Genomic DNA, 23,639 nt, shown 5'->3' with positions numbered 1-23,639 from the left:
ATTTTCTTTAGGAATGTTATATTATTAAAAAAATCACAGTCTTTTTCAGTCCAGTTAGTACATATTAGCAACATGCATAACCACCAAACCAGACAGGCAAATTCAGGGCAGCTAAAACAACCCAAGCCAAGGACAAATCGACTTAAATCTACAGTTTTATATAGAGCCATAGCTTAATGGAACTCTTTACCAATCCATATTTCTCAGGCAAAAAGTAAATCAACCTTCAAGAAAACAATTCAAGAACATCTAATGCGATAGACCATATGACTGGACAGGAAATAGAAAGAACATCTAATGCAATAGACCATATGACTGGACAGGAAATAGAAAGAACATCTAATGCGATAGACCATATGACTGGACAGGAAATAGAAAGAACATCTAATGCGATAGACCATATGACTGGACAGGAAATAAAAAGAACATCTAATGCGATAGACCATATGACTGGACAGGAAATAAAAAGAACATCTAATGCGATAGACCTTATGACTGGACAGGAAATAGAAAGAACATTTAATGCGATAGACCATATGACTCGACAGGAAGTAGAAAGCATCAACTGAATGTTAAATGTGTTCCTGTCAGGTATTTTAATTATCTGTATTGTCTACTTGCTGAATGTGTGTGAAGTCTTGATTGTGGTTGTTTGTAATGTCTTGTTAATGGGTGTTGGACCCCTGGAAGACTAGCTAGCATTACGGCGTTAGCTAATGGGAATTAACAAAAAAACGGAGCAAACTAGAAGGCTGTTTGGCCCTAAACAGAGAGTACACAGTGGCAGAATACCTGACCACTGTGACTGACCCAACGTTAAGGAAAGCTTTGACTATGTACAGACTCAGTGAGCATAGCCTTGCTATTGAGAAAGGCCGCCGTAGGCAGACCTGGCTCTCAAGAGAAGACAGGCTATGTGCACACTGCCCACAAAATGAGGTGGAAGCTGAGCGGCACTTCCTAACCTCCTGCCAAATGTATGACCATATTAGAGACACATATTTCCCTCAGATCACACAGATCCACAAAGAATTACAAAACATGTTTATTTAGTTTCCCTTTTTTAATTTAACTATTTGCACATTGTTACAACACTTTATACATACTGTACATAATATGACATTTGAAATGTCTATTCTTTTGGAACTTGTGTGAGTGTAATATTTAATGTTAACTTTTTATTGTTTAATTCACTTTTGTTTATCCATTTCAATTGCTTTGGCAATGTTAACATATGTTTCCATGCCAACAAAGCCCCTTGAATTGAAATTGAATTGAGAGTCAGTCTGTCTGTCTGTCTGTCTGTCTGTCTGTCTGTCTGTCTGTCTGTCTGTCTGTCTGTCTGTCTGTCTGTCTGTCTGTCTGTCTGTCTGTCTGTCTGTCTGTCTGTCTGTCTGTCTGTCATGGGAAAAACCTGGTTGGGTCGATATCTCTTTATCTCTGGCCCCTAGGACTAAGACACCCTTTGGACAGAGTGGCCCCTAGGACTAAGACACCATTTGGACAGAGAGTGGCCCCCCTTAGACTAAGACACCATTTGGACAGAGAGTGGCCCCTAGGACTAAGACACCATTTGGACAGAGAGTGGCCCCTAGGACTAAGACACCATTTGGACAGAGAGTGGCCCCTAGGACTAAGACACCATTTGGACAGAGAGTGGCCCCTAGGATTTAGACACCATTTGGACAGAGAGTGGCCCCTAGGACTAAGACACCATTTGGACAGAGAGTGGCCCCTAGGACTAAGACACTATTTGGACAAAGAGTGGCCCCTAGGATTAAGACACCATTTGGACAGAGAGTGGCCCCCCTAGGATTAAGACACCATTTGGACAGAGAGTGGCCCCTAGGGTTAACAAACCATTTGGACAGAGAGTGGCCCCTAGATTCAAGACACCATTTGGACAGAGAGTGGCCCCTAGGATTAAGAGCTAATCATGGCTTGGGCTCCCAGTCCCCCTAGTTCGTGGGAGGTTGTTTGGTTGCTTGGTCAGCCTGTGCATCTCTCCAGCAGGAGTGGTCAGGGTTCAGTAGTAGAAATCTGTGCTGCTGGCATGCTGCATACATAGATATCCTGTTGCACCCTGCCAGAAGGTTGTCTCTAATATAGTTAAACATTGGGAGAACATGTGTATGCCGGTCGTTCGTTTGGTCGTTTGTATGGAAAAATCTAATCAAATCAAATTGTATTGGTCACATACACATGGTTAGCAGATGTTAATGTGAGTGTAGCGAAATGCTCGTGCTTCTAGTTCCGACAGTACAGTAATATCTAACAAGTAATCTAACAAGTAATCTAACAATTTCACAACAACTACCTTATACACACAAGTGTAAAGGAATGAACAAGAATATGTACATATAAATATATGGATGAGCGATGGCCGAACCACATAGGCAAGATGCAGAAGATGGTATAGAGTACAGTATATACATATGAGATGAGTAATGTAGGGTATGTAAACATTATATAAAGTGGACAGCAATTATTACAGAGCCCTGCTCACAACGACCACACACAGAGTCAGAATCGGCATCAACAAATGGCACCTTATTCCCTTTAGAGTGCACTACTTTTGACCAGGGCCTAATAGGACTCTGGTCAAAAGTAGTGCACTATACAGGGAATAGGTTCATTTGGAACAACGACAGAGATACATAGACACACTGCAGCAGGAAGGACATAGAACCCTTTCCATATGAATAACGGGCATTTGTGTGTTAGAACTCAGGTTCTAGAGATCAGATGGAGAATATCATGTCTGTGTGTTAGAACTCAGGTTCTAGAGATCAGATGGAGAATATCATGTCTGTGTGTTAGAACTCAGGTTCTAGAGTTCAGATGGAGAATATAATGTCTGTGTGTTAGAACTCAGGTTCTAGAGATCAGATGGAGAATATCATGTCTGTGTGTTAGAACTCAGGTTCTAGAGATCAGATGGAGAATATCATGTCTGTGTGTTAAAACTCAGGTTCTAGAGATCAGATGGAGAATATCATGTCTGTGTGTTAGAACTCAGGTTCTAGAGATCAGATGGAGAATATCATGTCTGTGTGTTAGAACTCAGGTTCTAGAGATCAGATGGAGAATATCATGTCTGTGTGTTAGAACTCAGGTTCTAGAGATCAGATGGAGAATATCATGTCTGTGTGTTAGAACTCAGGTTCTAGAGATCAGATGGAGAATATCATGTCTGTGTGTTAGAACTCAGGTTCTAGAGTTCAGATGGAGAATATCATGTCTGTGTGTTAGAACTCAGGTTCTAAAGATCAGATGGAGAATATCATGTCTGTGTGTTAGAACTCAGGTTCTAGAGATCAGATGGAGAATATCATGTCTGTGTGTTAGAACTCAGGTTCTAGAGATCAGATGGAGAATATCATGTCTGTGTGTTAGAATTCAGGTTCTAGAGTTCAGATGGAGAATATAATGTCTGTGTGTTAGAACTCAGGTTCTAGAGATCAGATGGAGAATATCATGTCTGTGTGTTAGAACTCAGGTTCTAGAGATCAGATGGAGAATATAATGTCTGTGTGTTAGAACTCAGGTTCTAGAGATCAGATGGAGAATATCATGTCTGTGTGTTAGAACTCAGGTTCTAGAGATCAGATGGAGAATATCATGTCTGTGTGTTAGAACTCAGGTTCTAGAGATCAGATGGAGAATATCATGTCTGTGTGTTAGAACTCAGGTTCTAGAGATCAGATGGAGAATATCATGTCTGTGTGTTAGAACTCAGGTTCTAGAGATCAGATGGAGAATATCATGTCTGTGTGTTAGAACTCAGGTTCTAGAGATCAGATGGAGAATATCATGTCTGTGTGTTAGAACTCAGGTTCTAGAGTTCAGATGGAGAATATAATGTCTGTGTGTTAGAACTCAGGTTCTAGAGATCAGATGGAGAATATCATGTCTGTGTGTTAGAACTCAGGTTCTAGAGATCAGATGGAGAATATCATGTCTGTGTGTTAGAACTCAGGTTCTAGAGATCAGATGGAGAATATCATGTCTGTGTGTTAGAACTCAGGTTCTAGAGTTCAGATGGAGAATATAATGTCTGTGTGTTAGAAATCAGGTTCTAGAGATCAGATGGAGAATATCATGTCTGTGTGTTAGAACTCAGGTTCTAGAGATCAGACGGAGAATATAATGTCTGTGTGTTAGAACTCAGGTTCTAGAGTTCAGATGGAGAATATCATGTCTGTGTGTTAGAACTCAGGTTCTAGAGATCAGATGGAGAATATCATGTCTGTGTGTTAGAACTCAGGTTCTAGAGATCAGATGGAGAATATCATGTCTGTGTGTTAGAACTCAGGTTCTAGAGATCAGATGGAGAATATCATGTCTGTGTGTTAGAACTCAGGTTCTAGAGATCAGATGGAGAATATAATGTCTGTGTGTTAGAACTCAGGTTCTAGAGATCAGTTGGAGAATATCATGTCTGTGTGTTAGAACTCAGGTTCTAGAGATCAGATGGAGAATATAATGTCTGTGTGTCAGAACTCAGTTTATAGAGATCAGTTGGAGAATATCATGTCTGTGTGTTAGAACTCAGGTTCTAGAGATCAGATGGAGAATATCATGTCTGTGTGTTAGAACTCAGGTTCTAGAGATCAGATGGAGAATATAATGTCTGTGTGTTAGAACTCAGGTTCTGGAGTTCAGTTGGAGAATATCATGTCTGTGTGTTAGAACTCAGGTTCTAGAGATCAGACGGATAATATCATGTCTGTGTGTTAGAACTCAGGTTCTAGAGATCAGATGGAGAATATCATGTGGATTTTAGTTTTGTTTAATTCCCTCACACAGATATCTGTTATGTAAACGTGGTCATATTTGCGGCTGGGTTAATTAAACAGAAACAGAACCTCGTCATGACTTTGATATTAAATAAACACAGTACTACTAAGCCAGGTAGTGTTTCGTTAAATAAACACAGTACTACTAAGCCAGGCAGTGTTTCGTTAAATAAACACAGTACTACTAAGCCAGGCAGTGTTTCGTTAAATAAACACAGTACTACTAAGCCAGGCAGTGTTTCGTTAAATAAACACAGTACTACTAAGCCAGGCAGTGTTTCGATAAATAAACACAGTACTACTAAGCCAGGCAGTGTTTCGTTAAATAAACACAGTACTACTAAGCCAGGCAGTGTTTCGTTAAATAAACACAGTACTACTAAGCCAGGGAGTGTTTCGCTAAATAAACACAGTACTACTAAGCCAGGCAGTGTTTCGTTAAATAAACACAGTACTACTAAGCCAGGCAGTGTTTCGTTAAATAAACACAGTACTACTAAGCCAGGCAGTGTTTCGTTAAATAAACACAGTACTACTAAGCCAGGCAGTGTTTCGTTAAATAAACACAGTACTACTAAGCCAGGCAGTGTTTTGCTAAATAAACGCAGTACTACTAAGCCAGGCAGTGTTTTGCTAAATAAACGCAGTACTACTAAGCCAGGCAGTGTTTTGCTAAATAAACGCAGTACTACTAAGCCAGGCAGTGTTTTCAAAGGTACACTACAGTATTCATATTTCTACCAGAGCAGAGGTCTTTCCATGTTGTTCTACAGTAAAGGTATATGCCCTACTTTCTTTCCTTTTCTCTTTCTCTCTCTTTCTCTCTTATTTTCTTTCTTTCTTTCTAAATGATGTAATTTACGTAGCACTAAAATGGAGCATAATATACTCACAGAGTATGTATTCTGCATAGAGCTATAACTCCGCTCTTTAATAAAACATATTTGAAATATTTCTACCATGGGCAGTTAGTTTTCCATGTTGTTTTGGATGGTACCAGGAAGAGAGTGTTACTCTGACACCATAAACCACCTGTTGTTGTGGAGACCCAGGATGGTACCAGGAAGAGAGTGTTACTCTGACACCATAAACCACCTGTTGTTGTGGAGACCCAGGATGGTACCAGGAAGAGAGTGTTACTCTGACACCATAAACCACCTGTTGTTGTGGAGACCCAGGATGGTACCAGGAAGAGAGTGTTACTCTGACACCATAAACCACCTGTTGTTGTGGAGACCCAGGATGGTACCAGGAAGAGAGTGTTACTCTGACACCATAAACCACCTGTTGTTGTGGAGACCCAGGATGGTACCAGGAAGAGAGTGTTACTCTGACACCATAAACCACCTGTTGTTGTGGAGACCCAGGATGGTACCAGGAAGAGAGTGTTACTCTGACACCATAAACCACCTGTTGTTGTGGAGACCCAGGATGGTACCAGGAAGAGAGTGTTACTCTGACACCATAAACCACCTGTTGTTGTGGAGACCCAGGATGGTACCAGGAAGAGAGTGTTACTCTGACACCATAAACCACCTGTTGTTGTGGAGACCCAGGATGGTACCAGGAAGAGAGTGTTACTCTGACACCATAAACCACCTGTTGTTGTGGAGACCCAGGATGGTACCAGGAAGAGAGTGTTACTCTGACACCATAAACCACCTGTTGTTGTGGAGACCCAGGATGGTACCAGGAAGAGAGTGTTACTCTGACACCATAAACCACCTGTTGTTGTGGAGACCCAGGATGGTACCAGGAAGAGAGTGTTACTCTGACACCATAAACCACCTGTTGTTGTGGAGACCCAGGATGGTACCAGGAAGAGAGTGTTACTCTGACACCATAAACCACCTGTTGTTGTGGAGACCCAGGATGGTACCAGGAAGAGAGTGTTACTCTGACACCATAAACCACCTGTTGTTGTGGAGACCCAGGATGGTACCAGGAAGAGAGTGTTACTCTGACACCATAAACCACCTGTTGTTGTGGAGACCCAGGATGGTACCAGGAAGAGAGTGTTACTCTGACACCATAAACCACCTGTTGTTGTGGAGACCCAGGATGGTACCAGGAAGAGAGTGTTACTCTGACACCATAAACCACCTGTTGTTGTGGAGACCCAGGATGGTACCAGGAAGAGAGTGTTACTCTGACACCATAAACCACCTGTTGTTGTGGAGACCCAGGATGGTACCAGGAAGAGAGTGTTACTCTGACACCATAAACCACCTGTTGTTGTGGAGACCCAGGATGGTACCAGGAAGAGAGTGTTACTCTGACACCATAAACCACCTGTTGTTGTGGAGACCCAGGATGGTACCAGGAAGAGAGTGTTACTCTGACACCATAAACCACCTGTTGTTGTGGAGACCCAGGATGGTACCAGGAAGAGAGTGTTACTCTGCCACCATCAATGTAACATCCTATGCCTGTGTGTTTTTAAGGTATAGGAACTACATATTTTATTTTCCCATGTTGTTTTATGGAGAAGCAGCCAGGATAAAGGTCCTATATGTAATACTATGGGGGGAGCTCAGGGTTCGGATGATCATGTGACGATCGGCCCTTTGTTGTGTGGACATGTAAATGTCTAACCATTATCAAAATGACAAATGGATAAAGGAGGTTTGTAAGGCAGGCAGGCAGGCAGGCAGGGGGTTAATGAATAGCTCCCAGTCCCTGGAGCTGTAAGGAAGGCAGGCAGGCAGGCAGGGGGTTAATGAATAGCTCCCAGTCCCTGGAGCTGTAAGGCAGGCAGGCAGGCAGGCAGGGGGTTAATGAATAGCTCCCAGTCCCTGGAGCTGTAAGGCAGGCAGGCAGGCAGGCAGGCAGGCAGGGGGTTAATGAATAGCTCCCAGTCCTGGAGCTGTAAGGCAGGCAGGCAGGCAGGGGGTTAATGAATAGCTCCCAGTCCCTGGAGCTGTAAGGCAGGCAGGCAGGCAGGCAGGGGGTTATGAATAGCTCCCAGTCCTGGAGTGTAAGGCAGGCAGGCAGGCAGGCAGGGGGTTAATGAATAGCTCCCAGTCCCTGGAGCTGTAAGGCAGGCAGGCAGGCAGGCAGGGGGTTAATGAATAGCTCCCAGTCCCTGGAGCTGTAAGGCAGGCAGGCAGGCAGGCAGGGGGTTAATGAATAGCTCCCAGTCCCTGGAGCTGTAAGGCAGGCAGGCAGGCAGGGGGTTAATGAATAGCTCCCAGTCCCTGGAGCTGTAAGGCAGGCAGGCAGGCAGGCAGGGGGTTAATGAATAGCTCCCAGTCTCTGGAGCTGTAAGGCAGGCAGGCAGGCAGCAGGGGGTTAATGAATAGCTCCCAGTCCCTGGAGCTGTAAGGAAGGCAGGCAGGCAGGCAGGGGGTTAATGAATAGCTCCCAGTCCCTGGAGCTGTAAGGCAGGCAGGCAGGCAGGCAGGCAGGGGGTTAATGATTAGCTCCCAGTCCTTGGAGCTGTAAGGCAGGCAGGCAGGCAGGGGGTTAATGAATAGCTCCCAGTCCCTGGAGCTGTAAGGCAGGCAGGCAGGCAGGCAGGGGGTTAATGAATAGCTCCCAGTCCCTGGAGCTGTAAGGCAGGCAGGCAGGCAGGCAGGGGGTTAATGAATAGCTCCCAGTCCCTGGAGCTGAATAGATGTCATGTGACACATGGAGAGTTAATGTGAGCGCTCCTCACCCCCGCAGGGTGGAGACAGACAGGACAGAGACCCCTCCCTGAGGAGAATATGCTGGCTGTGTCCAAGCAGCTGCTGCCATTACTGATACACTATTCTTTATGGGGGAGTGGAGGAACGCCCCCACATCCACAACAATCTGGAAGACAAACGTTTCATAGTTACCCACAAGTCTCTCTGTTACCCACACGTCTCTCTGTTACCCACACGTCTCTCTGTCACCCACACGTCTCTCTGTCACCCACACGTCTCCCTGTCACCCACACGTCTCTCTGCTACCCACACGTCTCTGTTACCCACACGTCTCTCTGTTACCCACACGTCTCTCTGTTACCACACGTCTCTCTGTTACCCACACGTCTCTGTTACCCACAAGTCTCTCTGTTACCACACGTCTCTCTGTTACCACAAGTCTCTCGGTTACCCACAACGTCTCTCTGTTACCCACACGTCTCTCTGTTACCACACGTCTCTCTGTTACCACACGTTTCTCTGTTACCCACACGTCTCTCTGTTACCACTCGTCTCTCTGTTACCCACACGTCTCTCTGTTACCCACAAGTCTCTCTGTTACCACACGTCTCTCTGTTACCACAAGTCTCTCGGTTACCACAAGTCTCTCTGTTACCCACACGTCTCTCTGTTACCACACGTCTCTCTGTTACCACACGTTTCTCTGTTACCCACACGTCTCTCTGTTACCACTCGTCTCTCTGTTACCCACACGTCTCTCTGTTACCACACGTCTCTCTGTTACCACACGTCTCTCTGTTACCCACACGTCTCTTTGTTACCCACACGTCTCTCTGTTACCCACACGTTTCTCTGTTACCACACGTCTCTCTGTTACCACACGTCTCTCTGTTACCCACACGTCTCTCTGTTACCCACACGTCTCTCTGTTACCCACACGTCTCTCTGTTACCCACACGTCTCTCTGTTACCACACCGTTTCTCTGTTACCACACGTCTCTCTGTTACCCACACGTCTCTCTGTTACCACACGTTTCTCTGTTACCACACGTCTCTCTGTTACCCACACGTCTCTCTGTTACCACAAGTCTCTCTGTTACCACACGTCTCTCTGTTACCCACACGTCTCTCTGTTACCCACACGTCTCTGTTACCCACACGTCTCTCTGTTACCCACACGTCTCTCTGTTACCCACACGTCTCTCTGTTACCCACACGTCTCTCTGTTACCACAAGCCCCTCTAAATGCAAAACTAATGAACATGTAAAAGCCATGGGAGTGTGTGATTTTTGGAGGGAATCTCCTAACAGGGAATATATTTAACTACATGACAAATAGGAGATTCCTTTAATGAACCAGCCAGCCAGCCAACCAGCCAGCCAGCCAACCAGCCAGCCAACCAACCAGCCAGCCAAACAACCAACCAGCCAGCCAGCCAGCCAGCCAACCAGCAAGCCAAACAACCAACCAGCCAGCCAGCCAACCAGCAAGCCAACCTTCCAACCAACCAGCCAACCAACCAGCCAGCCAACCAACCAGCAAGCCAGCCAACCAACCAACCAACCAGCCAGCCAACCAACCAGCAAGCCAGCCAACCAACCAGCCAACCAGCCAACCAACCAAACAGCCAACCAACCAAACAGCCAACCAGCCAACCAACCAGCCAACCAACCAAACAGCCAGCCAGCCAACCAGCAAGCCAAACAACCAAATAGCCAGCCAGCCAACCAGCAAGCCAACCTTCCAACCAGCCAACCAACCAGCCAGCCAACCAACCAGCCAGCCAGCCAACCAACCAGCAAGCCAGCCAGCCAACCAACCAACCAGCCAACCAACCAACCAGCCAAACAGCCAACCAACCAAACAGCCAACCAACCAGCCAGCCAGCCAACCAACAGCCAACCAACCAAACAGCCAACCAACCAAACAGCCAACCAGCCAACCAACCAGCCAACCAGCCAACCAACCAACCAACCAGCCAAACAGCCAACCAACCAACCAACCAGCCAGACAGGCAACTAGCCAGCCAACCAGCCAGCCAGCCAGCCAACCAACCAGGCAACCAACCAGCCAGACAGGCAACTAGCCAGCCAACCAACCAGCCAACCAACCAACCAACCAGCCAGCCAGCCAACCAACCAACCAGCCAGCCAGCCAGCCAGCCAGCCAGACAACCAACCAACCAACCAGCCAAACAGCCAACCAACTAGCCAGCCAACCAACCAGCCAACCAACTAGCCAAACAGCCAACCAACCAACCAGCCAAACAGCCAGCCAACCAACCAACCAGCCAGACAGGCAACTAGCCAGCCAACCAGCCAGCCAGCCAACCAGCCAGCCAACCAGCAAGCCAACCTTTCAACCAACCAGACAACTAACCAGCCAGCCAACCAACCAGCCAACCAACCAACCAACCAACCAACCAACCAACCAGCCAAACAGCCAACCAGCAAGCCAACCTTCCAACCAACCAGCCAACCAACCAACCAGCCAAACAGCCAACCAACCAACCAGCAAGCCAACCAATCAACCAGCCAGACAGGCAACTAGCCAGCCAGTCATCCAGCCAACCAACCAACCAGCCAGCCAACCAACTAGCCAACGGCTTCTGGTATGCTTCAGAGCACCCAGACCCAAAAACATCTATTTATGCATGTGAATGACTTTCAGTCAGGCAAACAATTAACTGAGAGAGAAAGAAGCAGAGAGAGAGAGAGAGCAAGAGAGCAGTGGCCCACTTCTAGAGCTGTAAGGAAAACTCTCTGTGTTGTGTGACTGTCAGTGGCAAAAGAAGGAGGGAGGGAGGAGTAGGGAGAAGAGAGATGTAGGGAGGGAGGAGTAGGGAGAAGAGAGATGTAGGGAGGGAGGAGGAGAGAGAAGAGAGATGTAGGGAGGGAGGAGGAGGGAGAAGAGAGATGTAGGGAGGGAGGAGGAGGGAGAAGAGAGATGTAGGGAGGGAGGAGGAGGGAGAAGAGAGAAGTAGGGAGGGAGGAGGAGGGAGAAGAGAGATGTAGGGAGGGAGGAGGAGAGAGAAGAGAGATGTATGGAGGGAGGAGGAGAGAGAAGAGAGATGTAGGGAGGGAGGAGGGAGAAGAGAGAGGCAGGGAGGGAGGAGGAGAGAGAAGAGAGGGAGGGAGGAGTAGGGAGAAGAGAGATGTAGGGAGGGAGGAGTAGGGAGAAGAGAGATGTAGGGAGGGAGGAGGAGAGAGAAGAGAGATGTAGGGAGGGAGGAGGAGGGAGAAGAGAGATGTAGGGAGGGAGGAGGAGGGAGAAGAGAGATGTAGGGAGGGAGGAGGAGGGAGAAGAGAGATGTAGGGAGGGAGGAGGAGGGAGAAGAGAGATGTAGGGAGGGAGGAGGAGAGAGAAGAGAGATGTATGGAGGGAGGAGGAGAGAGAAGAGAGATGTAGGGAGGGAGGAGGGAGAAGAGAGATGCAGGGAGGGAGGAGGAGAGAGAAGAGAGGGAGGGAGGAGGAGGGAGAAGAGAGATGTAGGGAGGGAGGAGGAGGGAGAAGAGAGATGTAGGGAGGGAGGAGGAGAGAGAAGAGAGATGTATGGAGGGAGGAGGAGAGAGAAGAGAGATGTAGGGAGGAGGGAGAAGAGAGATGCAGGGAGGGAGGAGGAGAGAGAAGAGAGGGAGGGAGGAGGAGGGAGAAGAGAGATGTAGGGAGGGAGGAGGAGGGAGAAGAGAGTTGTAGGGAGGGAGGAGGAGGGAGAAGAGAGATGTAGGGAGGGAGGAGGAGAGAGAAGAGAGATGTATGGAGGGAGGAGGAGAGAGAAGAGAGATGTAGGGAGGGAGGAGGGAGAAGAGAGATGTAGGGAGGAGGGAGAAGAGAGAGGCAGGGAGGGAGGAGGAGAGAGAAGAGAGGGAGGGAGGAGGAGGGAGAAGAGAGATGTAGGGAGGGAGGAGGAGGGAGAAGAGAGTTGTAGGGAGGGAGGAGGAGGGAGAAGAGAGGGAGGGAGGAGGAGAGAGAAGAGAGATGTAGGGAGGGAGGAGGAGTGAGAAGAGAGATGTAGGGAGGGAGGAGGAGAGAGAAGAGAGGGAGGGATGAGGAGGGAGAAGAGAGGGAGGGATGAGGAGGGACAAGAGAGATGGGGGGAGGGAGGAGGGAGAAGAGAGATAGAGAGAGGGATGAGGAGGGAGAAGAGAGGGAGGGATCAGGAGGGACAAGAGAGATGGAGGGTGGAGGAGGGACAAGAGAGATGGGGGGAGGGAGGAGGGAGAAGAGAGATAGAGAGAGGGATGAGGAGGGAGAAGAGAGGGAGGGATGAGGAGGGAGAAGAGATGGAGGGATGAGGAGTGAGAAGAGAGGGAGGGATGAGGAGGGAGAAGAGAGGGAGGGATGAGGATGGACAAGAGAGATGGAGGGAGGAGGAGGGAGAAGAGAGATGGAGGGAGGGAGGAGAAGAGAGGGAGGGAGAAGGAGGGAGAAGAGAGGGAGGGAGGAGGAGCTAGAAGAGAGATGGAGGGAGGAGGAGGGAGAAGAGAGATGAAGGGAGGGAGGAGGAGGGAGAGAGAGATGGAGGGAGGGAGGAGGAGGGAGAAGAGAGATAGAGAGAGGGATGAGGAGGGAGAAGAGAGGGAGGGATCAGGAGGGACAAGAGAGATGAGGTGGAGAGGACAAGAGAGATGGGGGAGGAGGAGGGAGAGAGAGATAGAGAGAGGGATGAGGAGGGAGAGAGAGATGAAGGGAGGAGGAGGAGAGAGAGATGAAGGGAGGGAGGAGGAGGGAGAAGAGAGATGGAGGGAGGGAGGAGGAGGGAGAAGGAGATGGAGGGAGGAAGGAGGAGGGAGAAGAGAGATGGAGGGAGGGAGGAGGAGGGAGAAGAGAGATGAACAGGGCAAAGAATCTTCAAATGGCAGTAGTTGTCTACATGATAATGAGAGGTCAACTTACAGAGTCTCCAGGCTGTGAAGGCCGTCAAAGCACTGCGTTCCCAGGGTGCGGATTCTATTGTTATTGAGATGCCTGCAGAGGAATGCAAAGAGAACAGTCAGAGAGACACACCCACACAGCCCGGGACAGGACAGCTGATTGGCTGGGGAGGGAAAACAAAGGGAGGGGGAGGGGGGTTGGAGACTGGGGAGAGGGTGAGGGCGGGGTGAGGAGGAGGGAGAGGGTGAGGAGGAGGAAGAATGGGGGAATCTGCCCCCTTGTCTCCTTGTTCCTCCCCAAGGCTTCACTCATTACATACAAATTAGTGGCAGTGTATAGGAGACTTGCATACTGTATGATTAGACAGAGCAGTGTGGAGGGATGTGGAGGGATGTTTGCTACGCAGAATAACAAAGCTGTTAAATGGTATATGACTAGAGGAGGATAACACCATGAAACTTAACGCTAACTGAGACTGACACAGAACATAACGAAGAGAGGAAGAGAACACGTCCTTTTGACCAGTTCAATGACGAATGAAATGAAACCTTCTGGGGGAAAAACAAATCAACAGACATGGTTGTCAGTAACTGTTGCTCGTCGTTTTAGTGGAAGTGGCTCTGTCAACTGTCTGGAAGTGGCTCTGTCAACTGTCTGGAAGTGGCTCTGTCAACTGTCTGGAAGTGGCTCTGTCAACTGTCTGGAAGTGGCTCTGTCAACTGTCTGGAAGTGGCTCTGTCAACTGTCTGGAAGTGGCTCTGTCAACTGTCTGGAAGTGGCTCTGTCAACTGTCTGGAAGTGGCTCTGTCAACTGTCTGGAAGTGGCTCTGTCAACTGTCTGGAAGTGGAAGTGGCTCTGGGAGCTGTCTGGCCCCAGGACACAGTCAGCCCACAACCCTCTCTATATATCTCTTCTGTCTCTGACCCCAGGACACAGTCAGCCCACTGCTGGGCATATAATATCATAGAGGATATCTATCAATTCAATTCAATCCAAGGTGTTTTATTGGCATGGGAAACATGTGTTAACATTGCCAAAGCAAGTGAGGTAGATAATATACAAAAGTGAAATAAACAATAAAAATTAACAGAAAACATTACACATACAGAAGTTTCAAAAGAATAATGACATTACAAATGTCATATTATGTATATATACAGTGTTGTAACAATGTACAAATGGTTAAAGTACAAAAGGGAAAATAAATAAACATAAATATGGCTTGTATTTACAATGGTGTTTGTTCTTCACTGGTTGCCCTTTTCTTGTGGCAACAGGTCACAAATCTTGCTGCTGTGATGCACACTGTGGTATTTCACCCAGTAGATATGGGAGTTTATCAAAATCGGGTTTGTTTTCTAATTCTTTGTGGATCGGTGTAATCTGAGGGAAATATGTGTCTCTAATATGGTCATACATTTGGCAGGAGGTTAGGAAGTGCAGCTCAGTTTACACCTCATTTTGTGGGCAGTGTGCACATAGCCTGTCTTCTCTTGAGAGCCAGGTCTGCCTACGGCGGCCTTTCTCAATAGCAAGGCTATGCTCACTGAGTCTGTACATAGTCAAAGCTTTCCTTAAGTTTGGGTCAGTCACAGTGGTCAGGCATACTGCCACTGTGTACTCTCTGTTTAGGGCCAAATAGCATTCTAGTTTGCTCAGTTTTTTTGTTAATTCTTTCCAATGTGTCAAGTAATTATCTTTTTGTTTTCTCATGATTTGGTTGGGTCTAATTGTGCTGCTGTCCTGGGGCTCTGTGGGTTCTGTTTGTGTTTGTGAACAGAGCCCCAGAACCAGCTTGCTTAGGGGACTCTTCTCCAGGTTCATATCTCTGTAGGTGATGGCTTTGTTTAGGAAGGTTTGGGAATCGCTTCCTTTTAGGTGGTTGTAGAATTTAACGGCTCTTTTCTGGAGTTTGATAATTAGCGGGTATCGGCCTAATTCTGCTCTGCATGCATTATTTGGTGTTCTACGTTGTACACGGGGGATATTTTTGCAGAATTCTGCATGAAGGGTCTCAATTTGGTGTTTGTCCCATTTTGTGAATTCTTGGTTGGTGAGCGGACCCCAGACCTCACAACCGTAAAGGGCAATGGGTTCTATAACTGATTCCAGTATTTTCTGCCAGATCCTAATTGGTATGTTGAATTTTATGTTCCTTTTGATGGCATAGAATGCCCTTCTTGCCTTGTCTCTCAGATCGTTTACAGCTTTGTGGAAGTTACCTGTGGCGCTGATGTTTAGGCCAAGGTATGTGTAGTTTTTTGTGTGCTGTAGGGCAACGGTGTCTAGATGGAATTTGTATTTGTGGTCCTGGCGACTGGACCTTTTTTGGAACACCATTATTTTGGTCTTACTGAGATTTACTGTCTACCCTGAGTGTGTGTGTGTGTGTGTGTGTGTGTGTGTGTGTGTGTGTGTGTGTGTGTGTGTGTGTGTGTGTGTGTGTGTGTGTGTGTGTGTGTGTGGTTGTGTGTGTATGTGTGTGTGCATGTGTGTGTGTATGTGTGGTTGTGTGTGTGTTTGTGTGCGTGTGTGTGTGTGTGGTTGTGTGTGTGTTTGTGTTTGTGTGTGTGTGTGTGTGTGTGTATGTGTGTGTGGTTGTGTGTGTGTGCGTGTGTGTGTGTGTGGTTGTGTGTGTGTGTTTGTGTTTGTGTGCGCGTGTGTGTGTGTGTCTGTGTTTGTGTGCGTGTGTGTGTGGTTGTGTGTGTGTGTGTGTGTGTGTGTGTGTGTGTGTGTGTGTGTGTGTGTGTGTGTGTATGTGTGTGTGTGTGTGTGTGTGTGTGTGTGTGTGTATGTGTGTGTGTGTGTGTATATGTGTGTGTGTGTGTGTGTGTGTGTGTGTGTGTGTGTGTGTGTGTGTGTGTGTGTGTGTGTGTGTGTGTGTGTGTGTGTGTGTGTGTGTGTGTGTGTGTGTGTGTGTTTGTGGTTGGTTGGGCGGGTTGGTTGGTTGGGCGGAGGTTATTACGAGGCCTTGGAAGGGGCAGAGATCCAGCCTAGACCGGGGCTGCTGTGGAGAGCGGATGCCCCTGGGCACCAAAGTCTTTGTGGCGGACGGAAGTTTGCCAGGAAAACAATCAGCCCCATCCCCCATCTCCTCTTCTCCTGGTCCTACTCTCTACCTCTGCCTGTCTAATGCTATCTGTGCTGCTTGCCCTGGACACGGTGAATCAGCCCTGCGAGCTTACTTCCTTCCTTCCTCCCAGGCTCTTAGGCCTGGCCGCATCGCATGGACCAACACACAGTCACACTGTGATTACCTCCACACACTGCTGGGAGCTGGGACAGACAGACAGACATCACCTCACTCACATCACCAGATTCAGATTCAGATCAGATTCAGATCAGGTTCAGATCAGATTCAGATCAGATTGGAAAAAACTACCCCTATGAAGTCCCAGTGCAGTCCAACAGGTGATTTTCTCTGTGTTTTATATACATTTCCACACTATGAAGTTGGAATAATACTATAGAATTGTGAAAATTATGATCATGTCCTTTTAGTTTAAGAGCTGTTTGAAAAGACCACCTGAAATTTCAGCCTGTTTTGGTGGGATGGAGTTTTTGGCCTGCCTGTTGACATCACCAGGCAGTAAATTAGTTATTAGACCAATAAGAAAGAGAGTTCCAAACCTCTCTGCCAATAACAGCTCGTTTTCAGTCTTCCCCTCCCCACTCAGACCACTCCCAGACAGTCCTAGATAAATCCTTTCTTGAGGAATTGCTCTTTTCCTAAGAAGCTATTTTTGTTTCTTTTAATTACCTATTTAATTGAAAACAATCCCAGTAAGATACAGTGTTACCCAGAAATGATTGGATATTGAGATAAAAATACCTGTATTGGACCTTTAACAACTTCAACAAGTGTTTGACAACTCTCTCTCCTGTGGCGTTGACAGATTTGTTTGACAGTTGGGAACAAACTAACTCCCTGAAGGCCTCAGGAGGGGATTCAAGAGGCGTAGGAGAGGCTGTCATCACCTGAACGGACGCAATGTGTGTGTGTGTGTGTGTGTGTGTGTGTGTGTGTGTGTGTGTGTGTGTGTGTGTGTGTGTGTGTGTGTGTGTGTGTGTGTGTGTGTGTGTGTGTGGCCGTCATCCCCTGTCGGGAACTGAACGGAGGTGAACGGATGTTCTTTCATTCTGTTTTTCAAAAAAATTTAATCATCCCTTTTTCCTACACTCTGTCAATAAATATCCCCTCGTTTCAGCTTGGTGCTTTTGTGAATGGACTCTCTGTGTGTTGATTAATAAATAGAGGATGGTGGGACTGGGGAGGAGAGGAGGGGAGGAGAGCTGGAGGGAGGAGAGGGGATGGAGGGAGAAGAGGGGATGGAGGAGGGGGAATGGAGGGATGGCAGAGAGGATGGTGGGACTGGGGAGGAGAGCTGGAGGGAGGAGAGGGGATGGAAGGAGAAGAGGGGATGGAGGAGGGGGAATGGAGGGATGGCAGAGAGGATGGTGGGACTGGGGAGGAGAGGAGGGGAGGAGAGCTGGAGGGAGGAGAGGGGATGGAGGGAGAAGAGGGGATGGAGGAGGGGGAATGGAGGGATGGCAGAGAGGATGGTGGGACTGGGGAGGAGAGGAGGGGAGGAGAGCTGGAGGGAGGAGAGGGGATGGAAGGAGAAGAGGGGATGGAGGAGGGGGAATGGAGGGATGGCAGAGAGGATGGTGGGACTGGGGAGGAGAGGCCGGGAGGGAGGAGAGTTGAGGAAAGGAGAGCAGTAGAGCTGGAGGGAGGACAGAGGATGGAGGGATGGCAGAGAGGATGAGGGGTCTGATGGCAGAAGGGAGGATGAGTTAGAGAAGGGCAGACAGGAGGGAAAGAAGAAGAGACAGACAGGCTGTTGTCTAGTACACACAGGACCACCAGGCTGAAGAGGTTGGCCAGGGAAAGAGAGGGGGATGGAGAGAAGGACAGAGGGAAGATGGAGGAAGAGAGGACACGGTAGTATCCAGTACTCACAGGACCACAAGGCTGAAGAGGTTGGCCAGGGAAAGAGAGAGGGTGGAGAGAAGGACAGAGGGAAGATGGAGGAAGAGAGGACACGGTAGTATCCAGTACTCACAGGACCACGAGGGAGGAGAGATTAGTGAAGGCCCGGTCAGGTATATGTGTGATTCTGTTGAGAGCCAGGGTCATGGCTTGCAGGGAGGACAGGGCCCCCAGGGCGTCAACCGGCACCTCTGTCAAGGAGTTGTCATCCAGCCACAGGTGACGTAGAGACTGGAGGCCGTCAAAGCAGCCCCGAGGAACACTGGATATGTGGTTGGCATCCAGACGACTGGTCAGAGAGAGAGAGAGAGAGAGAGAGAGAGAGAGAGAGAGAGAGAGAGAGAGAGAGAGAGAGAGAAAGAGAGAACAGTACACAGTTACAGAGGACCACCTTGCAGGGTTTGGTCTGATGACATTTTGATATAAGAGCAGTGAGTTCTCTCAGGGCCCTTCGTCATTCAAGACCATTTCAACGTTCAACATGCCATCTGAATCTGAAGAATCTCACACATGATCTGTCCATCAACTCTCCCCAGCAGGAATAGAACCCAGACTAACACGGCGTGTGTTCCTCAGTTACAGGGAACTGAGCAGAACTTTATTCATTCATTCAAGGTTTCACCTGGGTGTTATTGAGAGGGAACGTTTGGCTTGGACTGGGCTGTGTCTATATACAGCCTATATCCAGTTATATACAGTTATATATAGTTATATACAGCCTATATCCAGTTATATACAGTTATATATAGTTATATACAGTTATATACAGTTATATACAGTTATATACAGCCTATATCCAGTTATATACGGTTATGTATAGTTATATACAGTTATATACAGCCTATATCCCGTTATATACGGTTATATATAGTTATATACAGTTATATACAGTTATATACAGCCTATATACAGTTATATACAGTTATATATAGTTATATACATTCTATATCCAGTTATATACGGTTATATATAGTTATATACAGCCTATATCCAGTTATATACGGTTATATATAGTTATATACAGCCTATATCCAGTTATATACAGTTATATATAGTTATATACAGTTATATACAGTTATATACAGCCTATATCCAGTTATATACGGTTATATATAGTTATATACAGTTATATACAGTTATATACAGCCTATATACAGTTATATATAGTTATATACAGTTATATACAGTTATATACAGTTATATACAGTTATATACAGCCTATATCCAGTTATATATAGTTATATACAGTCTATATCCAGTTATATATAGTTACATACAGTTATATACAGTCTATATTGAGTTATATATATATAGTTATATACAGTTATATACAGTCTATATCCAGTTATATATAGTCTATATACAGTTATATACAGCCTATATCCAGTTATATACAGTTATATACAGTTATATACAGTCTATATCCAGTTATATATAGTCTATATACAGTTATATACAGCCTATATCCAGTTATATATAGTTATATACAGTTATATACAGTTATATACAGTTATATATAGTCATATAGAGTTATATACAGTTATATAAAGTTATATAGAGTTATATACAGCCTATATCCAGTTATATATAGTTATATACAGTCTATATCCAGTTATATATAGTTACATACAGTTATATACAGTCTATATTGAGTTATATATATAGTTATATACAGTTATATACAGTCTATATCCAGTTATATATAGTCTATATACAGTTATATACAGCCTATATCCAGTTATATCCAGTTATATACAGCCTATACCCAGTTATATATAGTTATATCCAGTTATATATAGTTGTATAGTTAATCTGTCGTTCTGCCCTGAACAAGGCAGTTAACCCACTGTTCCTAGGCCGTCATTGAAAATAAGAATTTGTTCTAAACTGACTTGCCTAGTTAAATAAAGGAAAACATTAAAAAAAGAAAAAAAATATATATATGTACAATTATATACACCCTATATCAAATCATCTATAGTCTATATCCAGTTATATATAGCTATAAACAGTTATATACAGCCTATATCAAATTATCTAATTATCTATAGCCTATATCCAGTTATATACAGCCTATATCAAATGATCTATAGCCTATATCCAGTTATATACAGCCTATATCAAATTACCTAATTATCTATAGCATACATCCAGTTATATACAGTTATATACAGTTATATACAGCCTATATCAAATTATCTATAGCCTATATCCAGTTATATACAGTTATATACAGCCTATATCCAGTTATATCCAGTTATATATAGTTATATACAGTCTATATACAGTTATATACAGTCTATATCCAGTTATATCCAGTTATATACAGTCTATATCCAGTTATATATAGTCTATATCCAGTTATATCCAGTTATATACAGTCTATATCCAGTTATATATATATAGTCTATATCAGGTATATACAGTCTATAGACACAGTCTATATCCAGTTATATATAGTCTATATCAGTTACATACAGTCTATATACAGTCTATATCCAGTTATATATAGTCTATATCAGTTATATACAGTCCATATCAGTTATATACAGTCTATATCCAGTTATATACAGCCTATATCCAGTTGTATACAGTTATATATAGTTATATACAGTCTATATACAGTTATATACAGTCTATATCCAGTTATATACAGTTATATACAGTCTATATCCAGTTATATATAGTCTATATCCAGTTATATACAGTTATATACAGTCTATATCCAGTTAAATATATAGTCTATATCAGGTATATACAGTCTATAGACACAGTCTATATCCAGTTATATATAGTCTATATCAGTTATATACAGTCTATATCCAGTTATATACAATCTATATACAGTCTATATCCAGTTATATATAGTCTATATCAGTTATATACAGTCCATATCAGTTATATACAGTCTATATCCAGTTATATACAGTCTATATCCAGTTATATACAGTCTATATCAGTTATATACAGTCTATATCCAGTTATATACAGTCTATATCAGTTATATACAGTCTATATCCAGTTATACACAGTCTATATCAGTTATATACAGTCTATATCCTGTTATATACAGTCTATATACAGTTATTTACAGTCTATATCAACTTATATACAGTCTATATCCAGTTACATACAGTCTATATCAATTATACACAGTCTATATCCAGTTATAAACAGTCTATATCAGTTATATACAGTCTATATCCAGTTATATCCAGTCTATATCCAGTTATATACAGTCTATATCCAGTTATATACAGCCTATATCCAGTTATATGCAGTCTATATCCAGTTATATATAGTCTATATCCAGTTATATACAGTCTATATCCAGTTATATACAGTCAATATCCAGTTATATATAGTCTATATCCAGTTATATACAGTCTATATCCAGTTATATACAGTCTATATCCAGCTATATATAGTCTATATCCAGTTATATCCAGTCTATATCCAGTTATATCCAGTCTATATCCAGTTATATACAGTCTATATCAGTTATATAGAGTCTATATCCAGTTATATACAGTCTATATCCAGTTATATATAGTGTATATCCAGTTATATACAGCCTACATATAGTATTATAGAGTCATTTCCCTTTTCTGTTCATGTAAGCGCTGGTTTTTCACTGTGGAGTATTTAGGAGACAGCCCGGGAAGAAAGAAAAACAAAGCCCAGATCCGCAAGACTAAAGAGAATGGGCAGTGGTTCATTCTAAAGTTGACTGTCAAGTGTGTGTGTGTATTCAGAATCACATGGAGGGTGTAGCACACTGACAGTGGGATGAATAGAGAGGTGCACGGCCCTCTTTCCAAACAAGACGAGGTTCTATCAACAAAGTGCTTCAGGAAGGATGCAGCAGCCCTGTACCCTGCAAGGCTAACCCACAGTTTAAACACACTAATAATCCTGACAATAATATTACAACTAGAAAAAGAAGAAGAAATTAGTTCCTATCCTAGTCAGCCGTGTGTAATGAGTTCCTATCCTAGTCATCCACGTGTAATGAGTTCCTATCCTAGTCAGAAGCATGTAATGAGTTCCTATCCTAGTCATCCACGTGTAATAAGTTCCTATACTAGTCAGCCGTGTGTAATGAGTTCCTATCCTAGTCATCCACGTGTAATGAGTTCCTATCCTAGTCAGAAGCATGTAATGAGTTCCTATCCTAGTCAGCCGCGTGTAATGAGTTCCTATCCTAGTCAGCCGTGTGTAATGAGTTCCTATCCTAGTCATCCACGTGTAATGAGTTCCTATCCTAGTCATCCGCGTGTAATAAGTTCCTATCCTAGTCAGAAGCATGTAATGAGTTCCTATCCTAGTCATCCACGTGTAATAAGTTCCTATCCTAGTCAGAAGCATGTAATGAGTTCCTATCCTAGTCAGCCGTGTGTAATGAGTTCCTATCCTAGTCATCCACGTGTAATGAGTTCCTATCCTAGTCATCCACGTGTAATGAGTTCCTATCCTAGTCAGAAGCATGTAATAAGTTCCTATCCTAGTCAGCCGCGTGTAATAAGTTCCTATCCTAGTCATCCACGTGTAATGAGTTCCTATCCTAGTCATCCACGTGTAATAAGTTCCTATCCTAGTCAGCCGCGTGTAATAAGTTCCTATCCTAGTCAGCCGCGTGTAATAAGTTCCTATCCTAGTCAGAAGCATGTAATGAGTTCCTATCCTAGTCAGAAGCATGTAATGAGTTCCTATCCTAGTCAGCCGTGTGTAATGAGTTCCTATCCTAGTCATCCACGTGTAATGAGTTCCTATCCTAGTCATCCACGTGTAATAAGTTCCTATCCTAGTCATCCACGTGTAATGAGTTCCTATCCTAGTCAGCCGCGTGTAATAAGTTCCTATCCTAGTCAGAAGCATGTAATGAGTTCCTATCCTGGTCAGAAGCATGTAATGAGTTCCTATCCTAGTCAGCCGTGTGTAATGAGTTCCTATCCTAGTCATCCGCGTGTAATGAGTTCCTATCCTAGTCATCCACGTCTAATGAGTTCCTATCCTAGTCAGAAGCATGTAATGAGTTCCTATCCTAGTCAGCCGCGTGTAATGAGTTCCTATCCTAGTCAGAAGCATGTAATGAGTTCCTATCCTAGTCAGCCGCGTGTAATGAGTTCCTATCCTAGTCAGAAGCATGTAATGAGTTCCTATCCTAGTCAGCCGTGTGTAATGAGTTCCTATCCTAGTCATCCGCGTGTAATGAGTTCCTATCCTAGTCATCCACGTCTAATGAGTTCCTATCCTAGTCAGAAGCATGTAATGAGTTCCTATCCTAGTCAGCCGCGTGCAATAAGTTCCTATCCTAGTCATCCACGTGTAATGAGTTCCT

At 44.9% G+C, this 23,639-nt stretch overlaps 1 protein-coding gene across 1 annotated transcript in view; it reads right to left on the bottom strand.

The window, feature by feature from the left end:
• Positions 1 to 18,595, bottom strand: part of LOC106594365 (leucine-rich repeat-containing G-protein coupled receptor 5) — a gene marked incomplete at its 5' end in the record, with an annotated part of 67,816 nt that extends 49,221 nt beyond the window's left edge. Inside the window, 2 exons of the mRNA XM_082963351.1 lie at positions 13,326 to 13,397; positions 18,372 to 18,595. Of these exons, the coding sequence (XP_082819477.1) occupies positions 13,326 to 13,397; positions 18,372 to 18,595 (296 nt within the window). The remainder of the gene's footprint in view (positions 1 to 13,325; positions 13,398 to 18,371) is intronic.
• Positions 18,596 to 23,639: the final 5,044 nt, after the last annotated feature.

The sequence above is a fragment of the Salmo salar genome, chromosome 17, assembly GCF_965601325.2.
Source record: "Salmo salar chromosome 17, fSalSal1, whole genome shotgun sequence".
In the NCBI taxonomy this organism is placed as follows: Eukaryota; Metazoa; Chordata; class Actinopteri; order Salmoniformes; family Salmonidae; genus Salmo; species Salmo salar.
This window is presented reverse-complemented; position numbering and strand designations above follow the sequence as displayed.